This window comes from Haliaeetus albicilla, chromosome 6 (assembly GCF_947461875.1).
Source record: "Haliaeetus albicilla chromosome 6, bHalAlb1.1, whole genome shotgun sequence".
Lineage (NCBI taxonomy): Eukaryota > Metazoa > Chordata > Aves > Accipitriformes > Accipitridae > Haliaeetus > Haliaeetus albicilla.
In genome coordinates, this window is record NC_091488.1 from 46,310,261 (window position 1) to 46,334,863 (window position 24,603).

General features: G+C 43.0%; 1 protein-coding gene across 1 annotated transcript in view; it reads left to right on the plus strand.

The window, feature by feature from the left end:
- CASR (calcium sensing receptor) overlaps positions 1-24,603 on the plus strand; it is a 77,040-nt gene that overhangs the window by 28,573 nt on the left and 23,864 nt on the right. Inside the window, exons 2-4 of the mRNA XM_069785927.1 lie at positions 6,246-6,691; positions 14,584-14,890; positions 17,787-18,668. Of these exons, the coding sequence (XP_069642028.1) occupies positions 6,507-6,691; positions 14,584-14,890; positions 17,787-18,668 (1,374 nt within the window). The 5' untranslated portion in view covers positions 6,246-6,506. The remainder of the gene's footprint in view (positions 1-6,245; positions 6,692-14,583; positions 14,891-17,786; positions 18,669-24,603) is intronic.

Sequence of the window (24,603 nt, forward strand, 5' to 3'; positions counted from 1 at the left end):
TGTCATGGTACCTCAGCACTAGAAGTCTTGTCTGGTCTCAGAACTATGAAGACTTGTGTCCTGTGTCCATTGTCTGCTTCATAGAAGTGCCCTCCTTTAGCTGTCTTGAGCAATGCATTGGGCACAAAGTTGACCACATATATCCTCTGTGATTTCTGTTCTACCTGAACCTCTTCTTTGTCTGTTGAGGGCAGGTGTGTTGCTCATGGCTTCAACCTTACCATGATCTAACCATATGTCTTGCATTAATAAGAGAATTTCAAGCTACAGCAGGATATCCGCTAAGGAGTTTCTGTCACTTTAGCAAATTACAATGCTCTGTTAGAGTGAGGCTTAATGAATCCCAGACTTAAAAGCCACAAAAAACCCTAATGAATTATTCTGGCACCTGCATCACACAAGGTATAGCGCTCCAGCCAGTAATTATTTTATCAGATGCACAGCTCCTGACTGAGCTATGCTGGACCTTCTAGAAAGGTATAGAAACTTTGAAACTTCAACAAGCAAAAGATGAAGGGAGGGCTCGAGCATTTTCTGACAAAGCAGCATTTCATCAGACAACAGTCATTTGTCAAAAGCAAGAAGCCTTGTGGAAGACTTCTGGCAGGGCAGTGCTTTGCTGAAATGCAGCTGGAGTTCCCACAAGCTTTTGCTTCATGGCCAACAGGCCCCAAGGGGTGGGTGAGCATCTTGGCTCCTCCAAACCACCCAACATTGTAGCTCTGGGGCAACCTCACCTCCAGGCTGTGCTGGCCATGGGACATCCAGGCCTCCCAGGGACAGGACAAGCCAGCTGAATAGGCTGTGTGGGTGTCCAGGGTCTTTGGGGGTCTGGGACAGCCCTGTTGCCATGGCCAGGATCAGGCATCTTCCCCAGCTCTCTGCTGTAAAAAGGTCCTGAAAGCCCAGGAGACTCAGCTGAGCTTGAGCATGTTGGTACCCAGGTAAATCACAGGAAGTTTAGCAGGTTCTACCTTTGGGCTGAATGGGAGGGAAAGGCTTTTGGAAGATGCAAATTTCTTGTGAGGTTCCATGGCCTTGTGGATATAAACATGCTCAACTTTGCCTTGTGTTCAGCTGATGATCTACCATAAGTTAAAAATGTCATGCTGTTCCAAAAAAGACAAGTGCCACGCTGAGATGTATAAACAGGGCTGTAGCCTGCAAGACACACGAAGTAATCCTACCACTCTGCTCAGTGCTGGTAAGGGCCCAGCAAGGACATTGTGTCCATTTCTGGGCACCAGCCTGCACTAAATGTGGAGACATGCTGGAGAGAGGTCAGAGGAACAAAACAAGAATAATCTGAGCTCAGGAAAGCATCTTTATGAAAAAAGATTAAATTAATTTAGTTTGCTTGGTCTAACAAAAAAGAGAAAAAGGGTAGATGAATTCAAATCCCAAATAAGGCAATTTTGAGGAGGGAGGCACTGGACTGCATGTGATAGATGGGAGAAGGCAGGCTTAAGTTGCAACAAAAAACATTCAAGTTAGATGTGAGAAAACATTTGCCTCAGTAAGAGCAGAGAAGCATTGGAGTAGGCTGCCTTGGGTGTCTGACAGGTCTTCTTCCTTAAAAGGTTTTAGAGAAAATATGTCGGGAACAGCACTACTATTGCTGAGCCCTTCTTAGGCTAAGGGACAGGCTGCATGACCCCTTGAGATCCTTTCCAATTCAGCTATTATGTGAACTTGAGCAGCTGCTATTTAGAGTTGTGGTTAGTTACTGTTTGATTAAGAAGTACTTCATAAGTAATATATGCCATGAATGTGCCATTCAGCTTCTTTTCACCCAAAGAACAAAGATTTATTGAACATTTCTGGATTTTCTGTGTGATTTAGTCTGACAACTAAAACATACATTCAACTAGCAAAATGGTGTCGATTGCTGCAAGCCGTTCAAATACCCATGACTGTACCCCGAGTACCATGTCTCCCCCCTCAGGTACTGTTTCTGCCATGACAATAGTGTCCTGATGTCTCCTCCTGTTCCTGGAACCACTTTAAGTTCCTCCACTGAAGCTTAGGTGAGATAGCTGCTACTTTACTTCCAGTTCCAAGAAAGTTCAAAATCAAAATGTCTGATAGTTACAAAACAGAGTGGAAAAAAAATATTAAAGAATATTTTAAAAAAGGGGAGGGGGATTAAAAATAGGGCTGTGTTAAAAAAATTGGAAATGACAATACTTATTTTTTATATTTTTCTTGCAAAGGAAATCTGATGGAATTGTATTTGCTGAATATATGTACAGAGAAAACATGTTCTGCACTGAAGAACTTATAATCAAAGAATTTATGCACTAATACTAAATAATGTCTTAAATGTAGAAATATTTGCAAGGGAAAAAAATAGCAATGGATTCCTAGCTTCCTTCTTAATTCAGTTGCTTGATAATCTAATCTTTTTAATTTATTAGCTGAAAACTGCAAGACCACACTAATTTGTTCTATTAGTAGTACAATTTCCACCTATATTTTGCTAAGTTTTATGTCTTCAGGCATGCATTAGCAGGTAATTCAATCTTTGGCTGCATAATACTTTCCTTTAATAAGGAAGAGGCTCATAATCTTAATCCAATTAAAGAAAAGAGAACTGAAGGAAGATTTGCCACAACAAAAGATGATACTAGAGGGTATTATCTTGGGGTACTGGCAGTAAGCTAATAACTGTTCATCAGGAAATCAGTATCTTCAAATATATTCAACCTCAGGCGTGGAGAGCACTTGAAAGCAGCTGGGAGACCTGTGTCTCCTATTAAATGAGTTTGAGATACTTGGTTTCCCAGCTATAGTTGGTATACTCCAAAGCTCCAGGTTGTTGTTCTTTCCCCTTGCCCTCAAGTGTCAGCCATGAGCTCTTGCCTGTCACATCAGGCTCCATGTACTGTTTATCATATCAGATCTTTTCTGCTCTTCCCTTTCCTTCGTATCCTCTCTTAATTTAAACAGTGCCAACCTTTCTAACCATGAAGTGACTCCCTGACACACAAATTTTTGCTGGCTTTCTGAGCTGCTTTCATATGTGCTATATGCTACACTGGGACAGGTGTGTCTGAACCAGCACTATCTGTAAGCATATTTAAATTGACTTAATAATACTGCCGCATTACTTCCCAGTTTTTAATCTCATTTTGCTACCCAGGAGAGTATTTTACTTACTTTTTGGCTGCTGTTTCTTACTGAATCGTCCAGAAGAGGACCCAATTTTAGCCTGTTGTTATTGATTTTCTTGTGACTGCTCATTCTGGAACACGCACAGAATCTAATCAAAATGAGTGTAAAAATATTTTGTTCAGCTCATAGTTGCTTCTAGGAACAGAAGCTCTCAGCATAGCTTTTCATGCCTGTGCCAGACAGAAATGGTGGTTAAGCAGGAGTTGTATCTACTGAGATAGATCAGTGAAGCAGGTAAGGAGGCAAGTGCAATCAGCTGCACCAAAGGCAGAGCACCCTGCTCCACTGGGATGTGTCACTCACACTGGGACCAGCTGGACCAGAGTTCATGTGACAGACCTCACTTGTCAGCTCCAGTCTCTCACAGACTGTTTGCAGGCCCCAGGGCAATTCATGAGGGCCCTACTCACCTTTGGATGAGATTGAAGAGCAGACTGCAAAACAGGTGAAGCGGTTCAGCTGGGGAGCAGACCCCTCTTCTTCTCAGGGAGCCCATGCTATCGGTTCACCCAGTGTTGGGAGGATGCCCTTGGGAAGATGGCAGCAAGGAATAGACTGACAATAGTAGAACAGTTTGACTACGTGTGTCCTTGCTGCCTGATCTGAGCAGTGCTTGGGAAAAAGGACAGGCAGAGAAGTGGCAGGGATGCTCTGGCTAAGGTTCTCCATGTGGGTGGAAACTTTCCTAGCTGGTCCTCACACTGGGGCAGGGAGTGGGCTGTGAGCAGATGTAGACAGCATGCATGCTATACTTGACTTGCTGCACATTCACCATCTGTCTGGCTGTATGTAGAGGAAGGCTAGCTATGTGTCGAGGCAGTGGGTCATGGTGTAAAGCTCTCTTCTGCAGCTGGCAGTCCATGTCTTTCTTCCTGCCACAAGACCAGACACCCATTCTGTAGATGATTGTAGATATTTCTATGGGGCATCAGATAGCAGGAGGACTTTGTGAAACAGGACAGAATGGAAAGTGTCTGCAGCTGACTGCAATGATTGTTTGACTTTCAGTAATTCATCCTATAGGACCTGGCAGACTTAGCCTCAGCCAGGTGGAGAGAGAGAACATCAGTCTAAAAAATGTCTGATACACTTTTTCATATCTTTTCTGAATCCGTGAGTGGTGGGAGGAAGATAACCTTTCCCTAGCTGAAACTTGGCAAGTTTCTTATTCTGTTGGGCACTGAAGAAGCAAGAACCACCATCCATCTACCAGGAAAAATGAGAACCCAAAAGCCTGGGGACACTCCCTTGTTGCACTGCTCTGTCACTTCCTAATCCTGGCTCTGGTTAAAATTCTGTCATCCTGCTGTCAAAGGGCCACATGCCAATACCAGAGGCTCCTCAGTAAAAGGTACCAGTCAGATGTTGAGACAACATGCTCACAAGGGATAGACGATATTGCATCCTGGCTAGAGCAGTGTGACATAACTCCAGTGGCTTGCCAGAGGAACATCCCAAAGTGTTTTCTGACTGCCAGTGTCAGCAGCAGCTGGACATTTCATGTCCATGTTTCAGATTTTGAGGATGGTGTTGAAATCCCCATTCAGGAGTAGGGAACTAGCAGTCAAGTTTGCCAAAAATGGGAGTTTCTGACTTTAGATTGAGTCACTTGGATGCTGCAAACATGAAATACATATTTTTTCATATGAAAACCAGTATGTTCCTACAAAATCTTTCCATGTGACTCCACATTTCCTGGTAGAAAATTGTTTGCCTAGACATATTTTGATCTCTAGCCAAAGATTTGATTGCCCTTGCCAATAAAAATGCGCTTGTTCAAGCCAGGACCAAAGAATAGTTTAGAGTGGACCCGCCACAGAGAAGTGCAGTGTCTACCCAGCTGTCTAAGTATGTTGACCACAGAGGCATGAGAATGATGTGAGCTTTATCTCTCTTCTCCCATTGACTGCTGCATCTGGACCTTCATTTTAACAAAAATGTATGAAATATTTCCAAATGCTTGGTGGTCATACAGCACGCATAATCTTTAAGGCTGACTACTAGAAGAACCCCCATGATCACAGTGTTTCCCTGCAGTAGTTCCTTTTTTGACCTAGGTAGAGGTCAAATCTGCCCAGGCATGTTTAGTGCATAATAAGTCATCCTCATAAAAAGGTTCTCAGCACTTGAAAACTCTTGATGGCTTGCTTCAGAAATTAACTGTCCTCAGGATTATCAACCTATGCCTACCTTTTATTCTGAATTTGACTAACTTCAGATTTTTACTACTAGCTTTAAGACCTGTTCCAAATAGGCTGAAGAGCTGTTTATTGTGATTTTTTTGTGCTACCTCCTCCCCCATAGCTATAGCCATTTTCATATGCCATAATTAAGTTAGTTCTTCATTTGGCAGGCCTGTAGATGTGCTGCAGGGAAAATGCACTGAGCACAGAGAAGCTGCAATATTTCTCATCCCCAGAATGGAGGCTTCAAAGCTCTATAGCTAAGCTTGCAATGACATGATCACTGAAAGTTTCAAGCCTTCATGATTGATTACAGAGAAGTATCTTGATTTCAAATGCTTCCCTGGAAGTCATCCTCACTTTCAATGTGAAAGAAGTCTTTCTTGTGACCTTGTTTCATTTTTAGCAAGGATAAGTTCAAACCAGAGAGTTAAGAACGATCAAGGGAAAGGAGGGGATGGACCAACACCGCAAGATTATCATAGTTATTTGCTTAAGAGAAAGCTTTGATTCTTACAGCATTTGATGCTTCCTTATTCCCCACTTGCCCATCCAAATCTCTCACAGCATACTCTGTTCATGGAGGTCTGATCACAAGTTTTACAAGGTCTCCTGTGACCAGAGTCATGCAGAACCATAGGAATATTTAGTAACGCACCTTACATGTGATAGAGAATTAGGCATCTGACACTTGTTTGAGGAGGTGTGGGTGGCATCACCAGGGTGCCTGGCATACTCTGTCAAGGCTGGTATGTGCCCTGGGTGGGTTGTTGAGTGGGCATAGCCTCGGGGCCATACTGAGGGGTTGATTTGACAAAGCAGAACCACCATGGCAGCATGGGGCCCTGGTGTGTAGCTGGGATCACTTTTCATGTCTTTCTTTTACAGTTCTCAGAGATGGGCTCTCCGTAATGCTTTGGTTATGAAGAAGGAAGGACTGCTGAATTGGTTTTTTGCAATGGGGAAGACAGAGGGAGAAACACCAGCACTGTGGCTCCCACCTTGTTGCTTATCTCCCTGCAGACATGTGTCCGAAATCCTCTCTGTGTTGTATTAAGGAAAGGAAAATCTTACATATTACGACATCTGCTTTATTACATCATCTTTTCCAAATTTGCATCCTATAACCCCCCGGTGAAAAGAGGAACAATGACTTTATATAGCTGCTGCTTGATTCTTTTGCTATTTACCTGGAACACTGCTGCCTATGGGCCAAACCAACGGGCACAGAAGAAGGGAGACATTATTCTTGGAGGATTGTTCCCCATTCATTTTGGAGTGGCTGCTAAAGACCAGGATCTAAAATCAAGACCAGAATCTGTGGAGTGTATAAGGTAAGCCACAAAAAAGGAAAATAAAATGTTTTGGTGGGGAAGTCTTGACCTTTCTCGACTTCAGGTGACATGCTATACATTGTGTAAATACGGTCTGTGATCTGATGCCTGTAGAGGCAATGGAAAGTTATGGTGTAAATAATAGAAAAAACAAGTATGTAAAGACAGAAGGTGCCTATGTTAAACAGTAACAAAAATAATATTTGGACAGTGAAAGAGGGCAATCTTGGTATTACCCAAAGCTGCCAAAACATGAATATACTGATCTACCTGGCCATTCACAGTGGACATTTGAATAGTACCTGAAATCAGCTTTCCTAGCAGAAGGACAGAAAAGAACCCATAGTGCCCTTAAGTTCATTTGATTACAGTCATGCATACCAAAATAGCTTAGAAATCAAATTTGGGGTTTTTTTTTCCAGTTCTGCCTCTCATCTTCTGAGACTTTACAAACTGTTTAGTTGCCTAAACAAGTGAATAGGTGAAAGTGAGATAGGTCACTGCTTTTGAAAAATCCCACTGAACACATAAATAATGTCTTTAGGACCTTTACAAAGTCCCAGACTTGAACTCTTTACCTAGGTTTTCCTCACCCAAAGTCCTTTTCTTCTGTGTGAACAGTGGATATAGGTTTTGTCTTAAGTATTTGGCAGTTAACCCTGGAGGGAGAAATGCACATGAAAACAAATTCTCTTATTATTGAAGTGTAGCCATTTTTATGATGAAACATGAGGAATTTTTAAGCTTACAACCCTGCACATAATACACATAACAAGTGGAAAGTGTGACAGAAACTGATTGCAACTGAAACATCATATAAACAAAATATAAGAAATTGATGTGGAATTTTTTCATGACCATGCATGGGAAAACACTTCAGCGTTATGGGACCTCTTCTGTAATCACATGTGAAAAATTGTATATCTGGAATTATTTGGACCTCTCATGCTAGACTGGGGATCTAGCACAGTTTTGTTGCAGATGGCAATGAAGAATGGCTGACAGCATTCCTGCTATGCTTACAGATTTCAGGTGTGGTTTCCCACTGAGACACTGAGCAAGACACATCCATCTCGGTTATGAGATCATCCATCTCGGTTATGAGATCATCCCCAGATGCTCTCATAGGGAGCACACAGAAAAAAGTGTAATTAAGCAGGGGTTCTTTTGGCTTCTTCTGTGTATGCACAAGAAAGTCATGAACTAAATGTATGTGGAATGTCTATTTCATGGAGCAAGAAGCTCTGCCAGATTCTCAGCATTTTTTCTCTCCCAGATGCAGCATTTTAAAAGTGGAATGCGGAAAGGCGATGGATGTTTTCAGCTCCATTGTCTTCTTCACCTGCTCTAGGTGGCAGGCAGGACAGTGCAGATATTTGCAAACTGAACATAGCTTTCATGTCTGTCAGCACTGGGTCTGCCTCAGCGACTGTCTTGACATGGTTGCATTATTAGAACGGGTCACAGGAGAATGTTCCCCCCTGAGTACAAGTATGTGGTTGCCAAAATATTTGTTAATGAGGTAGCACTGCCAGCAACAGGCAAATCCTGAAAAGCCAAACCAGCTGTTTTAAGGACACAATGGGAGATCCTTCTGGGTGGCATTTGGTCTGCTAAAAGACACCCTCCACCTGAAATTTGCCTGGGTAAAATCTGTGTTCCTCTTACCCCTGCACCAAGAAGCTGTGGGTGCAAAAGAAAGGAGTTGACTAAAGGAGCAGGCATTTGTGGCACTTTGCTGCACTCCCTCAAGGAACTGGATAAATTGTGAGTTGATAGCATGATGCAAATAGAGAGAATACTTAATGAAGGTCAGAGATCTAGCTGCAGAGGTAGTAGCAACTACGATAGGAACAAGGGGATAACTGGACTAGAGATGACTGGAATTTCCTTCATTGCACACATCTTTACCAGCAAACGTCCATTTCCAGGAAAGGTTTCATTCAGAAGGAATTGGGCTGAGAAGACGTTTTGAGACTCGTCATCAGATTTTAATGATGAAGATAATTAATCCATGGGACAGTTTATGTGTATTCCTTGTTATTGGTACATGTTAAATTGAGAGCAGATATTTTTCCTGAAAGGGTTTTCTATTTTAAGCAGTATTTAGGTCAGAAAATTCCTCTGGCTGGACTTTACAGAGATCTCTCAACACACCCATGGTGGTCCTTTTTGGTTTTGGACTCCATGATTAGGTAGTAGCCTGTGGCAGGGTTGTGCATGCTGACTGTAAGAGCCCAATATATTCTTCAAGTCATGAGCTACAGTCTTTCATATCACATTTGATTTTCCTTGGCTAGTCTGGAATGATTGAACTCATATTTTCGGGGGGGGGGGGGGGGGGGGGAAGATAGGCCCCAGTTTCTTCCTGAAGTAAAATCTCCCTTGTGGTGTCAAAAAGTCCTGTAGGGTGGGAAATCTGCTAAAGGAGCATAAGTGTGGCTGTACCTGGTCAAACCAAAGGTGCTAAATCTCTCCCATACCTTTGAATGCCTTTGTTGCCCTTCTCTGAGCCTTCTCCAGCACTGCTGTATCTTTTCAAAGCTGAGGCTAATCAGTTTTATACCTGTCCCCTTTTTAGATGGCTGTGTACAGCTTTTAATCTCTTTATTACATAGGAAAATGTGTCTCAGGTCACATAAGAAAATTAGACCCAGGTCACTCTAGGAGTATGGGCATCTGTCTTTCCTCATACTCTCCTCCATTAGGCAGCAGCAGCAAGTCATCAGACCATATGAAAATCTCCTTGCTTTGAAACCAAGAGAAGGCGTAAGGGTCCCACTGAAACCCTGTGGGTGGTTTGCCCTGCTGTCTTCTGGAGTTCAATATCAAACAACTTAAGACAATGTGGCTTTTCTTTCTTTTGAGACTGTTCAACCTGACCTGTGCTGTTGGGACATTTTCCCACACGTTTAGCTGTGTTCAGTGCCATACCTGTGCTCCCAAACAGGGCTTCTCAAAATGGGTAGGACAGTTTTCTCTCCAGTTTTTCAGTTTTCATGCTCTTCATACTCTTGTGGCATGCCACATTTCTCCCTAGCTCAGCATACATACTGGCCTGAACCTACTGTGCATACCTTGCACATGATTATTTGGAAAACTATAGGCATAACTCAGCAGTGAAAGGAAAAAGGAACAGTAACGATCTGGTCTCCATTCTTTTTGTGCTGTTTCTACTGAAAATGCATCTTCACACTTTAAGCACTGAGTTGTAGAGTCCAAAGTGAAAACTTATGCATGATTTCACCACACCAAATGTCAGATAGGAGTACAAAAGTGAGAGCAATTTTGTTTCCTGTTTATTTTTTAAGCAATCAAGTATCCCGCATTTGATATAAATACACCTTCTGTCTTTGTATGCCTCAGCTGCTGTTGCAGCAACTTTCCATATAACATTTGCTGATGCATATCTGATGTGTGCAGTGGAGGCAGAGGCTGAGCACAGCACAAGCAATCCCTGGCCCCCATTCCCTGTCAGCACCTACAGAGGCCTATTCATAACCTGATTTCTCTGTCCTTACTTGATTTCATGTAGATTAACAGTAGTGGTGGTGGTATCGTTAGTGTTATTGTTAGCATTATTGCACAGGTGGGCTATACCCATATATTCCTTACTGTAATAAACTGCAGTGAAGATATATCTTTACTGAGCTGACAGTGTTGCCAATCTAGTGTCACTAGGTCATCATTTTTAATGCCTATTTCCTGTGTTCTGATCAGCAATATAGCCAAGGTCCCACACTGTGACACATAGCCTTCATGCTGTGAAATTGTGGTGAGACATCATCCCCATGTCATAGTGCAGGACTTCACAGAGCATAGCTCTGCAACGCTTTAGCTCACTGAGTCTGTCTGCCCATCTGAGAGAACAGAGAATTTTAATTCTACCCTTTGTGGATGTATTTGCTAACCCCACTGCAGAACTGACTGCATAACGTGATATTTAGAATTTCCTCCCTAAGACCAAATTATTTCCTTTTCCTCTTTCTCTTCCATCCACCTTCTGAACTATAATTTTTTTAATTTTCTTTGGTCTGCAAAATTCCCCTTACCCATAGTCCTAGCTTGTAAGAGTAGTAAGCAACTCATTATACCTACTGACTGCAGGAATCTAACAAACAACTGAAGGTCTCCCCTTTGCATAGCTTAGTAATAGCAGTAGTAGTAGCAGCAATAACATGTAATTAATGTACTGGAAATCTAGAGAGGACAGAGAAATTAGTATGTGCATCCAACCACTAGAGAAAGAGGAGTACTAATGTGAGCCAAGAGCCATATGTAGGATTTGTAACCATTCTTGAATAAAAGTACCTGTCGGATATGGGAGGGGAAGTGAAAGCTGTATTTAGAGCTTTCACATTACTTTCTCCTTTTCCTTCATATTCTATTGCTTTTAGTTCAGTGCCTTGCAAGTGTTGATAAATGAAGGTCATGAATTCACATGAGGCTGTGAATTACTCCTTTATGGAGACCAACAGGGATCAGGACTAATTTCCCTGCTGGATCCAGACAGTAAGAGCTGTTCAAACCAAACCAGACAAACAAACAAGCAAACAAACAGGGGATGGAGCTACAGGGAGCTTAAACCATGCCGTGAGCTTGTGTCCCTTAATTTATATACCCTTGCTTTGTAACATTGACTGAAACATTTAAGCCATCCTGAGCACCCCTTGACAGACACATTTCTACCAACTAGAAAGAAACTGGCGGGAATCAGTGAGATCTTGCGAGTTTACTATCTAGCAAACTGGGCTGCTGCAAAGATAATCTATCCCCTGCAGACATGACAACTAAACTGAGGATTTGTGGAGGAATTGTTTCTGATTTATCTTTCCCTGTTTGTGCTCCTGCCTGGGAGTAGGAAGATCAGTGGGTTGCATACTCTGACAGGTGGGAGAACAGGCATCAGAAAGGAAACCTTTAAAGAACCAAGCGTAAATAAAAATTCCTATCTACACCTTTGGGCACTGAATTATTTACATTAAACTCTCATTTAGAGTTTAAGGGCCACTTTTCATAGCATCACATCTCAGAAATGTTAAAATACAAGACTATGCCAACATACTTGTAAAGTAATACAGCAGAAAATAAGTTTTGGAGGTTGCTTATTTTCCACCAAGAAAATATCAGTGGCTATTTAAAGATTCTGGAAATCTAATGAAAAGTTTGCTTCCGTTAGCAAATCCTTTGCAGTTTCTTCATGGAAATTACTGATCAAATTTCTGCATGGTTGACAGAGCGTTCCAGTGACTAGTCATATTAGTCACAGCAGCAGCATAGCACAGGAGGTCAGCTGGATCAGCATAACCTGCTGCCAAGTTCAAAGGCTGCTCTTACCCATCACTCATGTACACACCAAGCCTAGAGGAACCTATCTGCAGCTCCTTGCTGGGGTCTTACAGTACAATGGGAGAGAATTTATCCACACAATTTCCATTCACAGGGATTGGAGGAATCATGAAATCTTGCTTCATTTAGACCAGTTTAGTGGCACTGCTTTCATCTGACCATATCCATGTTACAGTACTGATACAACACTGTATGAGACCTTGTCTGAAGTTCTATCAGGTGTTAGAGAAGACAGAGCAAGGTCTGTTTGTCTCCATCCCATCTGATCCTCTTCTCCTGATCTGCTGATGCTGCTATCAGCAGAGGTGCAACTGAAGAGAACTGCAGGTCTCCTGCCCAGGCTAGTTTGAGGTAAATTATCAAGAGCATTTCAAGGACATTTTGGAGTCTAGCTCCCAGAAAACACCCCCTACCCTCCTTTCCCCTCCAAAATAAAACCAATGCAAACTCAAGTACCTGAAGTACAGGCTTCATGCTGTAAATAAACATCAGGAGCATATGTCAGCTCTTCCCTGGCATCTCGCTCCTTAATGGTTGCAACTAGAGCAAAAAATAATCTAAATGACCAAATTACTTCTAATGATAACACACACTGCTGTGTTCTAAAGGGTGTCTATTTTCTAAAGAATTATCTTAAAAAAGCTAGCTGTCCCTTTGGTCATAAGTTATAACTAAGGCTTTTTATTGGCCTCAAACTTTTTGACTTGAAGAGATCTGAATTGAAACCATGCTGTCTGGTCTTTGAGGTACAACCTCAGAGCAGAACCTCATTTGGAAGTTGGCCAAAGATGTCTGGAGCAGGTGAAATCAAGTTGAATAAATGAAGTTTTTAAGACTGAAAGATAAACCTTAGATGTAATATCTTTAGACATTCTGATCCCAGATGAATCCGATAAAACTCCTGGAATGGAAGTAATGTGGTTGTGTTCATTTAGCTTTGAAGAAGTCAGACATAGCTAACATCAACTTTAGAAGCAATTATTTTAATCCAGCAATTAAAAACTGTTCAGGTCATACATCTCAGAGATTGAAAGATCGTGATTTCATGCAGCTTATCAGTAGAAAACTTCACCTTGATAATGGAAAAATCTCGCAAAGCATTTCAAAATGGCACTCATGTGAAACCTAAAATTTACCATTTCATATAGAATCTGTTAATGGGCAGGCTATTTCCCCAGGCTTTTCCAGTTCTGGGGCCCATCAGTTTTCCCAATGGATCTCAAGCATAACTGCTTTGACACTTACCTGTTTTCAGCTGCAGCTCAGCACAAAATTGCAAACTAACTGCTATCCTGACCCATAGTGCATTACAAGGAAGGGCAGGTTTCAGTTCATGAAAGATTCTGGCATTCCAGCTGAATTACCCTAAAACACAGCAGCTTCACAAGCACAAAACTGGTTGCTTGTGCAACTTTACAGGAGAAAACACAGTAAGTAAAACTTGAGAATAAGGTGTGTCAAAGCTACTTTCTTTCTGCTCATTTCCATGAAGAAGCTTCTCTCCTTTTTGGATGAGTAGTCACTCACACTGCATCAGCTTCTTTCACTGCCAGCCCATGCGATGCTCTAAACAGGGCCTCCCAGGTCCTGCAGCACACTTGCCACACCACTCCCCAGCTCTGGGTTAGCTCCATGCACAGCTGAGAGATGGTCAAAAGACTCAGCTTCTCCATTTTAGAGAACAGAGGAGGCTTCAATTTCACAGTTTCAATGTCACAGGCCAGCTCTGATGGCACCTTCTGAAGCTCATGTCTAAAGCAACCGTATGAGAGCACTATAATAATGAGAAAAGTTATTCCTTCAATGAAAGCACTGAAATATCTAATTAACAAGTTAGCAACTTACGCTAGGATTTGCATTTATAGCATGCCTCTGTTCTCTGGCACAAACAGGTTGACTGTGCTTTCTCTCACAATGTGAAGCATGTGATGTGAGGCCAAATTTCCCTGAGCAGAGCTCCCAGGCACCTGTGCATCCAGCAGCATGCCAGTGCTGTGTCTCAGCTTGCTCTGCCTGTTTAAAGCCATGAGGAGCTGACAGACCAAGTATCCCTGAGCCCAAGTCCCTGGCAGCATCAGGCTTAGCAGACACTGCCATCTGCATTCAGAAACATGTCAGAGGAGCCTGGAAGCAAACCTGGTAGGTGTAGCTTTGTGTCAGAGCGTTTGCTCAGGAATCATGAGATCCAGGTTTAAGGTCCTGAGCAGAAGGGACAGGCCAGAGCCAACACCCCAGGCATGCTCTCTTTCAACTTCCCCAGACTTTAGGGGACTTAGAAAAGTTCATCTCATCCTCACAACCTCTGAAGTGAGCTCCCAAACTGAACAGTTGAAAACCAGAACAAAAGCTTGTAGCATATGCACACCTCGTCTGTAACCACTGAAGACAAAAGCAAAACTTTTCAAATTTAGTAGGATGCAAGAAATAGCATAAGTTGCTTTTGCCTTTTGTATCTGGAATTCTTCACCCTGTCTCAATCCTGGTCTCCTCTCCTCTGTTTCCCTCCTTCTCACTCCATTTTATTTTTATTTTTGCTCTCCCAGGTATAATTTCCGAGGCTTCCGCTGGCTCCAGGCTATGATCTTTGCCATAGAAGAAATAAACAGTAGCCCAACTCTCCTTCCCAACATGACCCTGGGATACAGGATATTTGACACTTGCAATACAGTCTCTAAAGCCCTGGAGGCCACACTGAGTTTTGTGGCCCAGAACAAGATAGACTCCCTGAACCTGGATGAATTCTGCAACTGCTCAGAACATATCCCTTCCACCATTGCAGTCGTGGGAGCAACCGGCTCTGGCATCTCTACCGCTGTGGCCAATCTGCTGGGACTCTTTTATATACCTCAGGTACGCCTTCACCTCTCTTGTTTAGGTTACAGAAGTGGCCTGCCTCTCTGCTCTGCAGAGATTAAACAACAATTGTTTAATCTTTGCCATTTCCAATAGGACCTCAAGGAGAGAAACAATACAAAGTGTGGGGGGTTTCTTATGGTAGAAATATGTCTTGCTAGCAATTTGCAATCCCCAAGCACAAAGGTTACCAAGCAGTGAATAACAACATTCAGCCAACAGCAACTTAGTCTGGGAGGACTAGAGTCCTCTAGAGTGGTTTAGTCTGTGAACACGGGTATTTTAGGTCAGTCATTGGCAGTTACCAGCCTCGACAGGTTAGTTGTGATGTTACTTCACCACGGTCACTGTCTTGTCATTCCCAACTCCCACAGAGCCCACTTAAGGCAGAGCTCAGTCAATTGCCAGCTATTGTTAGGTCTCTCAGCATCTCTGATCATTCAAGTAGGTGATCTGTAAAGTTGTTGCTTGTGCTGATCAGGTGCTGTGAAGGTTTCTTCTGGGCTGACCTGCCTTTCTTTTGCCCTAGGGCCTCCAGAACAGGGTTTGTGAAAGCATGTGGATATGCCCCCCTCCTTGTCCTGGGGGTCTTCTGTGTGGTGGTGTAGTTGTGCCAGCTCCTGTGTCGCAGCATTCTTCTTGCTGTCTGCTGACTCTACTGGGGCTGGTACCAGCATCCATGGTCCCATCCTTTTGTTTTACAAGCTTGTTGCTCTGCCAAGACCCTAAGGAAAGTATGGGGCTGGCATATTATAACTTAATGTTGTTGCTCTTGATTTTAGATTTCCACACTGATGATAACTTTGGAAAAAGCACTTGGCCTTATCCATTTATGTGTTGCCTTGTATAGCCTAACATTTTCAATTCCTCTTCTAAAATGAATACAGGTGCCAGAGCTCACAAGAGTCCTTGTAACAAGATTGTGTCACACTGCACTCTCAGTCTGTCCTGAGAGGGTATATCTTTACTTCAGCCAGGGCTCCAATTCCCATCTGCACCACAAATGAAGAAGGAAGGATTCTTGACTGCCTGGTGCACAGTAATATATCTTGTCTGTTTAATGTTATCAGCCTGACTCCCTCACAGGAGTCTGAAAAAATGGACATTTGGTCTCTGAGCAGGGCAAGAATGGTTTAAGCTAAGAGCAGTATGTGCTATCTAGGTATTGCCCGGAGTAGCATTGGAAGGTGGTGTGTAATAAACACCATGATAGCACTTTAAGGGGTATTGTTGATTTATACATCATATTACCAGGTGAACAAGGGCAGCCGAGAAGCATTGGTGAGTTGGACTGAACTTCAGAGATGTTTGCAGTTCTCAGACTTTCTCTTTGAACAAGGAATGGCATTTGTGCTACAAAGAATTAGTCTTGTCTAGAGGTTGCAGAAACGGGTAGATGTCAGGAGGTTCAGTTCTGGAACAAAACCTCCGCCAGGTGGTTGAAGTATGACAAATGAAAGCATGCTTTTAAACTGGGAGTTGTTGGGCAGCATTAGAATACACATTATCGCTACCATTTAAAGCAAGGCCATTAGAAAATCCATGCTTAATAGACCTGGCATTTCAGTGGAAGTTGGAGGTATATTTTACAATTAATGTAAGGCTCATTACTCATTCAGCTGACATAGAAACTGAAAATGTTATGACTTCTGTTCTGTTTCTCAGTATCTCACCTCAGTGTACCCTTACAGCCCATGCAGGAGCGGGGTACTTTGCCTGTACCTCCTGGCAACAGGTTGTAGGAGATAAGAGTAGCACTGGGCAGAAGCCTGTCCAGGGGAGAGTATAGCTCTGTGAAACGATTTGCTCCTGTGGCCCTTCAAACTGCACTAGCAGACCTCCTTTTCTTTCTTCTTGCAGAAACATTAAATGCCAGAGTTTAAGGAGGACAGAAGGTTTTCTGTAAATTTCCACTTTGTACAAAATGCGAGTCAGTCCTAAAGAGTTCAGATACCAATCTCAAAATGCAAAGATAAGTGACTTAGAAAAGTTCTCCAGATCTTTAAACTGTTCTCTTCTAGGTTTTTTTCTTCCTACTTGTAGAAGATCCAAATTATATCTTAAAAGCATATGGCACTTGTTCTGATTAGGAAAAAAAAATTCTTGATAGCCTTAGAAAAGGAAATAAAATCCCATTTTAACTGTAGAACATGGTGGCTCATGGAACGTGGAATGCCTACTTGCTTCTTTGCTGATTCTGGCCAGCAATCAAGAAATACTGCTAAGGTAGTACTGACCAGCATTACCATAACACTCCACAGGGTCAAGGCAACTGATATACATCACATTCTTAATTCAGCTGGCAGGGATTGTATATAACACACATATGGTGCCTGATGGAGCCTGTTTAAGGGTGGGGACAGAGGTGAGAGGCAAGGAGAGACAGACAGAGGTAGGTTCCAGATGGCAATACCAGCCTGCCGTCTCATGTCTGGTTCAGGACAGAGGAAGCCTGCATTTTGTCTGAATTACGTGCATTACCCTCGTTTATCTAAAAGATACATTCTTCTTGTTTCTGGATTTGGCAGGAAGTACAGCAGGGTGCGTGTAGGCCACCCATGGCTCACCCCTCTACCATTCCTCCAAGCTAGCATCAGTGTCTCTCTCCCTCAAATCCTTGACCTTACAGGTGGACATGAGCTTGCTGCAGCCTCTCGGGTCCGAGCAGCTGCTCCTGTATGTTTGCCTCTGTAAAACAGCCACAGCTACAGGAACATACAGACTCTCAGAGTGGATCATGTGCAACCACAGGCTAAGAGTACGTGGCTGCCAGCTCTCTCTTCATCCCATCCGAGGTTACACAGGTTGACAGTGATGCTAGATAAATGTAGGCAATTTATTCCCAGGCAGTTCACTTCATGGTGTGTTTTGCTTGTTTACTGTGCTCTCACAGGTCAGCTATGCCTCATCCAGTCGTCTCTTGAGCAACAAGAACCAGTTCAAGTCTTTCCTCCGCACAATCCCCAATGATGAGCATCAGGCTACGGCGATGGCAGACATCATTGAGTACTTTCGCTGGAACTGGGTGGGAACAATTGCAGCCGACGATGACTATGGCCGGCCAGGGATTGAAAAGTTTAGGGAGGAGGCAGAGGAGAGAGATATCTGCATTGATTTTAGCGAGCTCATCTCCCAGTACTCGGACGAAGAGGAGATCCAGCAGGTAGTGGAGGTCATCCAGAACTCCACAGCAAGGGTGATTGTTGTGTTCTCCAGTGGCCCAGACCTGGAGCCTCTCATCAAAGAGATTGTCAGGCGAAACATCACTGGTAAGATCTGGCTGGCGAGCGAGGCCTGGGCCAGCTCTTCCCTGATAGCCATGCCGGAGTTCTTCCGTGTCATCGGCAGCACCATCGGGTTTGCACTGAAGGCAGGACAGATCCCAGGCTTTCGTGAGTTCCTGCAGAAGGTGCATCCCAAGAAGTCCACCAACAATGGCTTTGCCAAGGAGTTTTGGGAGGAGACATTTAACTGCTATCTGCCAGATGGGTCCAAAAATTCTCCAGCTTCAACTTCCTTCCACAAGGGCCATGAAGACGGACTGGGAGCTGGAAATGGAACGGCTGCCTTCCGACCTCCATGCACAGGGGATGAGAACATCACCAGTGTGGAGACACCGTACATGGACTACACACACTTGCGGATATCCTATAATGTGTATTTGGCAGTATATTCTATTGCCCATGCCTTGCAGGATATATATACCTGTACCCCTGGGAAAGGACTCTTCACTAACGGATCCTGTGCGGACATTAAGAAGGTTGAGGCATGGCAGGTAAGTCCTTCATTTGTGTGCCTGTGCAATATACTTGCAGAAAAAAGACAAGTTGTCCCGGATGCCTTTTAGGGTGCCTTTCATAATCCTGGGTCTCAGGCACAGCTTAAGGCTCATGGGACGTAGCATATCACTTGTGTGTGAGTTAGGTGCATGGTCCCACCCCACAGGGAAAGTAAGGTAAGTTGTGTTAGGTTTGCTGCAGTGAAAGGGGCTTACACTAAGTTAAGTTTTCTTGCGTTCGCTGTGGGCCAAAAGTGCACACACAGACAATTACCACAGACTGGCTGACGCAAGGTAACTTGATCATATATTGAGCCCTTACATAAACAAGAGGGCCTGGAGAGAGCACATAAACAAAGAAAACAGTTTTTAGAGTTCATTTTCTTTGGCAAGCTCTATGTCTTTTGCAATCCCACAGCAATTTTCCATACAGGCTGTATTTTTTCCCCACAGTTTTAAGCTTATATAGGATCAAACTAAAGCAGGTTGAGCAATGAAGGAAAATAACGTGTGGCTATTGGGCAAATAATAGATAGTTGCTTTGATTTGGCAGTGATATTTGTGAACTGATAAAATTATACTAATGACTTAGTCACATCTGCCCTTTCATTCAATGTGTTCTGCCCACTGGCACGTGGATGGTATTCTAGCATTTTGTCTTCTGATCCTTTATGAATACTCTATACCTTACTGTGTGTCTGATTGTGCTATCCGATGTGATATTTAGTATGTGTTTTTAACATCTACTGCGTTCTAAATAACAGAATTAGCTTGTAAGGCTATCAAATGAAGATATGTCAAATATGTAGCAAATTCTGTTTGCCCTGTTCTGGTCATCACAGAAAACTTGGGCCCAAACGTGCCCGAAATCAGAACAACATGGGTGAATATAAGGAGGATCACATCCCCATTTGCATGTGTAATTTCCTCTATTCATGACAGTCTAACCAAAATAAAGGCTATCTGTGCCACAAACTTTGCAGATGTTGGGTCAGCATTCATGGGAACTGCAGTTTGGTTCCTGTCTAGTCTCAGTCAACGAAAAAACATCAGTCAGATCAAAGTAAAAGGCTTTGTCTTGACATTTATGGGAAACCTGCATTGCTGTAGATATCTGATTTGGGTTTAGCGAAACCACTTTACTCAGAGTTGATGAGTGTGGGATTTGACCCTGGTTTAGGGGAATCCCACGATTGCTGGCTCTCTCTGGGGGTTCTGTCTTTCAAAGCTATTCTGCTTTTCAGGAGCATACTAGCAGAAGTGGGCAAGTCACAGACAGATTTAGCTTTCACTCTGTTGGTAAAAATGATCCAGAATAAGTATATTTTTAATTCATTCCCTTATGCCTTGTCAAGTTGGAAAGTAAGGCAGGATATTCATACCATAGCTAAGTAAAATAATGTGGTGTTTGTTGAGGATTCCACAGTCGGGAAGAATGTTCCCTTATTTCTGTGTTGCTTGTCTGGTGCTGAAGGAGGGCTATATCAAAATGTAAAGCATCCTGCTGATCTAGGCTTTTGGATATGCATACTTGCCTTAAAGGAGGGAATCAGCATCAAGAAAGAATATGTGGGGGATAACTGGGCAGCAATAGCGGGTGCTACAAAGGAACAGGCTACACTTGAAATGACCACCATTATGTGGTGTTAGCTGTCAAGCATATTTGATATTTGTGCATTTTTTCAATTCATTTCAAAATCAAACACATGAATAGCAAGTAAATGCCAAATTTGTGTGCACACCTACTTCATATCAGGCATTGCGGCTCATTACCCTCAGGAAGCTTTCCTCAGCCTTGGGGGTAATGAGTTCACCTCACAAACGTGCATCCTCCAGCATCTCCAGAGAGCAGTTTTGTGACAACCAGACAGAAAAATATCTTTCTACAAAAGTCAATCTCATGTGCAGCAGTACTTCTGCTGGTGGTCAGCGCCTGCTCCCTCTTCTCACAATCAGCTCAAGGGTTTCGTGAGCAACCTGAGAGAGCAAAGGACAGCGTTAGGAAGTCTCCATGCCTGACACTGGAGGCACCAGCCGCTAATAGCATCTGCAATCACTGCCCACGTGGTGTGGGGGACAGATAAGGCAAACCCAGTGAACTCGTGGCTCCATTAGCCTGAGCTATTGTCCAGAGCAGCCCTTGCCAGCGGGGTCGGTGGCTGGGGCGGATACATGGTGTGTTCCACAATTTAGTTATGTACCATTTAATTTTGTTGCCTCTCAAGGGCATTATCCCATTAACACATACGAGTTATTATTTATTCGTTGTCTGCTAATTGTTAATTTTGTATTTTGTAGTACAAACCTTTTGGAGGAACTGTTTTATATAATTCATGGAGGGTGCTTGTGTGGGTCTGTGTATAAAAATAACATTTTTACCTCAGTGATCAGTTCGTTTGAAGTGGACAGCAGGAAGCCTAGCACAGAATTACTGCGAGTTGCTTAAATTGGGTGCAGTTCCCATACTAAGAATTTACTATTTACAGTTTAAAAAAGCTCTAAGTATGTTTCAGCATGGAGAGGATGGGATTTTTCTGTGTCTCCCAAGCTGAAATATCAAATACTAACAACTTTTGTCTTGACTTATTTATAGCTACTTGTTTAAGAAGCTGCTTACTCATTTTCTCCACCTAAGTCAGTGGCAGACCCTCTCCATAAATTCAGTCTTGCTTCCTTTTGTTTTACCAATGCCACTGAAGCCGGCTGTGGGCATTCCCACTGGAGATGGGACTGGTCAGCCCACGCTCGCAGGCTGCAGCAGCACATGCAGAGATGCAGGCGCAGGCAGAGCTGGTGAGCAGGCAGGGCAGCTTCCAGGCAGGAGCTGTGCCACTCACTCCGCATGCAGAGCTGCCTGTGGGGTTGAGTCCTCTGCCTCAAAATGGGAAAACTGGCACTTCTGTACTCTACAGAAAATTACAGGCGTTAATAGGATGTCTGTGTTGCCCTTATTCTGAGCAATGTATATGCCTGCAGCTGTCATGTTTTAAGAATCTACCCTGCTGCAAGGCAGAAGATAACCCAGGTGCACACCTTTGCAATATGCCTGCAAAGAGCAGATAGTATTCTCTGCACATGCCATTGTTGTGTCCTGCACAATATTGATCAAGATCAGATTAATTACTTCTTTTTGCAGTGATTTGTTCAGGTAACAAAAAGGTGCAGGGCAATCCAGAACAAAATGTATAAGCAATTTCTGTCACATTTGGAGAAGGCAAAATTTTACACAAAGCACTAAGGTTTAAAGTGCATGACTGCAAATAGTACAACACAAAGAATCTTCTTAAAGGACTCTGTCACCTCTGATTATCAGACGCCCATTCTCTTCTGATGGTGGGCTGTGATATTTTTAGGAGACTGTATTGAGTAGGGCTAATTCTGTGGGTTGCTCTGGTTCATGGACTGGCCTCCCCCAAATACAGGCTCTCCCCTAAGCTATAGAATAGCAGTGGAAAGGTATGGCAAGAGGTGGGACATGGGGTCAGGGCTCCTTTACTGATGCTGCCTCTTTGTCAAAATTCCCTGCATCTTTGGCCTGTTTCTCCATAACAGTTCAAACAGTCTGCTTTTGAAGCCCTTTTTTCTTAATATTTTCCTTGATAATATTTCCCAGGTCCCTCAGGTTCCTTCATTTTCTTGGTCTCTGCTCACGTGGCTATTCCCATGGTCACTTCTAACAGCAAGTCCATCTGTTCTTTTTTCAGTTCCTCTCTGAGCAAAGATTTATAACCCTTTGGGGCATTTACAGGAGCCTCTCTGGTGTCTCTGTCTCCTTTCAAACACTGGATGGTCCTGCAAAAAATAAGGGGAAAACTAGTAGGGGATCCTAATCTGTCCTTCAGAGCAAGTATTTACTACTTCATATTCTTTCTGCATGAGAAGAGGAAAAACCTGTCTTTTCTTCATAGTTCACACTGTTCTTCTGCCCATTCATTTGGCTTCTTGATGATTGCCAACAAGCAGCTGATGGACCTCTCTTTCTGTCTCACAGTGAAAGCATTGTAATTAAATAGGGAAGATAGGCTCTCGTGGATTTGCGATGGCAAAGGTGTGCAGTCACAGAGTCATGGAGCAGAGCATCCTTAGGTGGACTCCCAGACGATTTGCAGGTTGTGGTTACACTGGAGGCTGTGAACTTTGGCAGGTTCGTGAGTGAAAAATGAGGTAGCTCTTCTAGGCACCAAGGCAAAGCATGCTGCACAGGCTGAAAAATGTGTTCCTGTAATGATTAGCAGGTTAAAGACGTGCTCATGTAAATTATTCTATGCCTAGAAATCTGATTGACCTCAGACTTAGTGAAAAGCTGCCATATGCTGTTCCACAAAATAAAAGCAAATACAGATTGGCTTCACCTAGCAACACCTAAAGACTTATATTACACCTATGTACCTCCCAGCCAACAGTTCCTTCCTCTGTGCTGGTGATATGCATTATGAAGAGGTAAATATGGATTGGTGCCTTCTTCAACTCTACATTTAGGTTTGTCTGGCTGGCTGGCAATTGATTCTGCAAGGCTTTAAAGAAGTGAATGATGCCTTAGATGACATACGTCTCTCCAGACCTTTGAGCCTAATGGCTTATCTAATCAATTTTGTGTCTGTTGAACTATATAGGCCTGTCTGAACAATTAAAATAGTGTATGGAAAGCAGCTGCTTTGTGCATAGAGAACAAAACAGTATCAGAACAGGTATTAACTGAGGCTGGTGTGAAAATTAGTCATTTGGGAAGAATTGCAATGAAGACAGAGGAAGCTGCTGAATATCAGGCAACTGCAAAACCTCACCTAGTCAGCATTACAGATACACTGGAGATATATTTGTTATGAACAGAAAGCAAGCATTTCACCAGTGTGCCTTCATTGTGGGAGACCAAACTGAGAGGCAGACAACTTGATTCACACACAGAAGTGTGGGGGTCAATAGAGCAAACACAGCTTTTTCCCTACAAGGGCAAAAACAGATGATCACTTACTCATCAGTTTGGAGATAACAACTTGCCATCAGCTGAGAACATCACTTGTGAGCTCTTCAACTAAGCAGACAATAAATGGAGTATTATTTAGATGTCTCTGCAGCTAAAAGGAGAAAGACTTAACTGGACCTTACTAAAGCAGGGGTCAGGCCTGTAATGTCACCAGTAGAAAATACACCAGGGAAACCATCGCCCCGACAGGGTTGCTAGAAGAAGGGTAGATGAACTGCATGAAGCAAATACACAACCTCTGTGTCGTGAAGTAAGGAGTTGTGGTTATTAATTACTTAGTAGAAAATGGCTGAGATTCTTCTGAGTCAGGGTAGTACACACTGCCTGAGGACAAAAAATGCAGTATTCCTGCCCACACCCAAACGTGTTGAATTTTTCATAAAAGTAATTTTTAATATAGTCACTTATGTGCTGCATTACAACAAAAGCTGTATTTGAAAAGAAGCCCTTTCTAATATTTATGAAGCTCATTTGTACCTTTGTCACTTGGGGAAAATACAGTTTTGCAGCCTATATTGGACATGGGAATTTTAGGGAAGGCTCCATGAGATGCTCACATAATGTCTCTGTCTGTAGCGACTTCAGATAATAATTATCCCTTGAATTACCAAGACATCAGTATCTTTTACTAAGACACAGCATGTCTTTGTTACATAATAGGGTGTAAAGTTTCTTCTAGGACTGACCTTTCCTGATGCTATTCACAAATGGAGCTGGTGGCAAAGGGCACCTTGAGAACCCCCTAAAGGCACTCAGAAAGTGATGTGAGGAAACAAGTGGGTTTATCAAAAATTCAGTTTCATGTCATAATCATTCCTCTGACTTGCCTGAATTCCATCTACCCCAAGGTAGGTCTGAAGCTAAATTCAAAGGCATGATAATTGCAGCATAGTTTATTATTTCTTTTCTTTTTGGGTGGTCAGGCATCTTCACAGATGCTTTACTAAC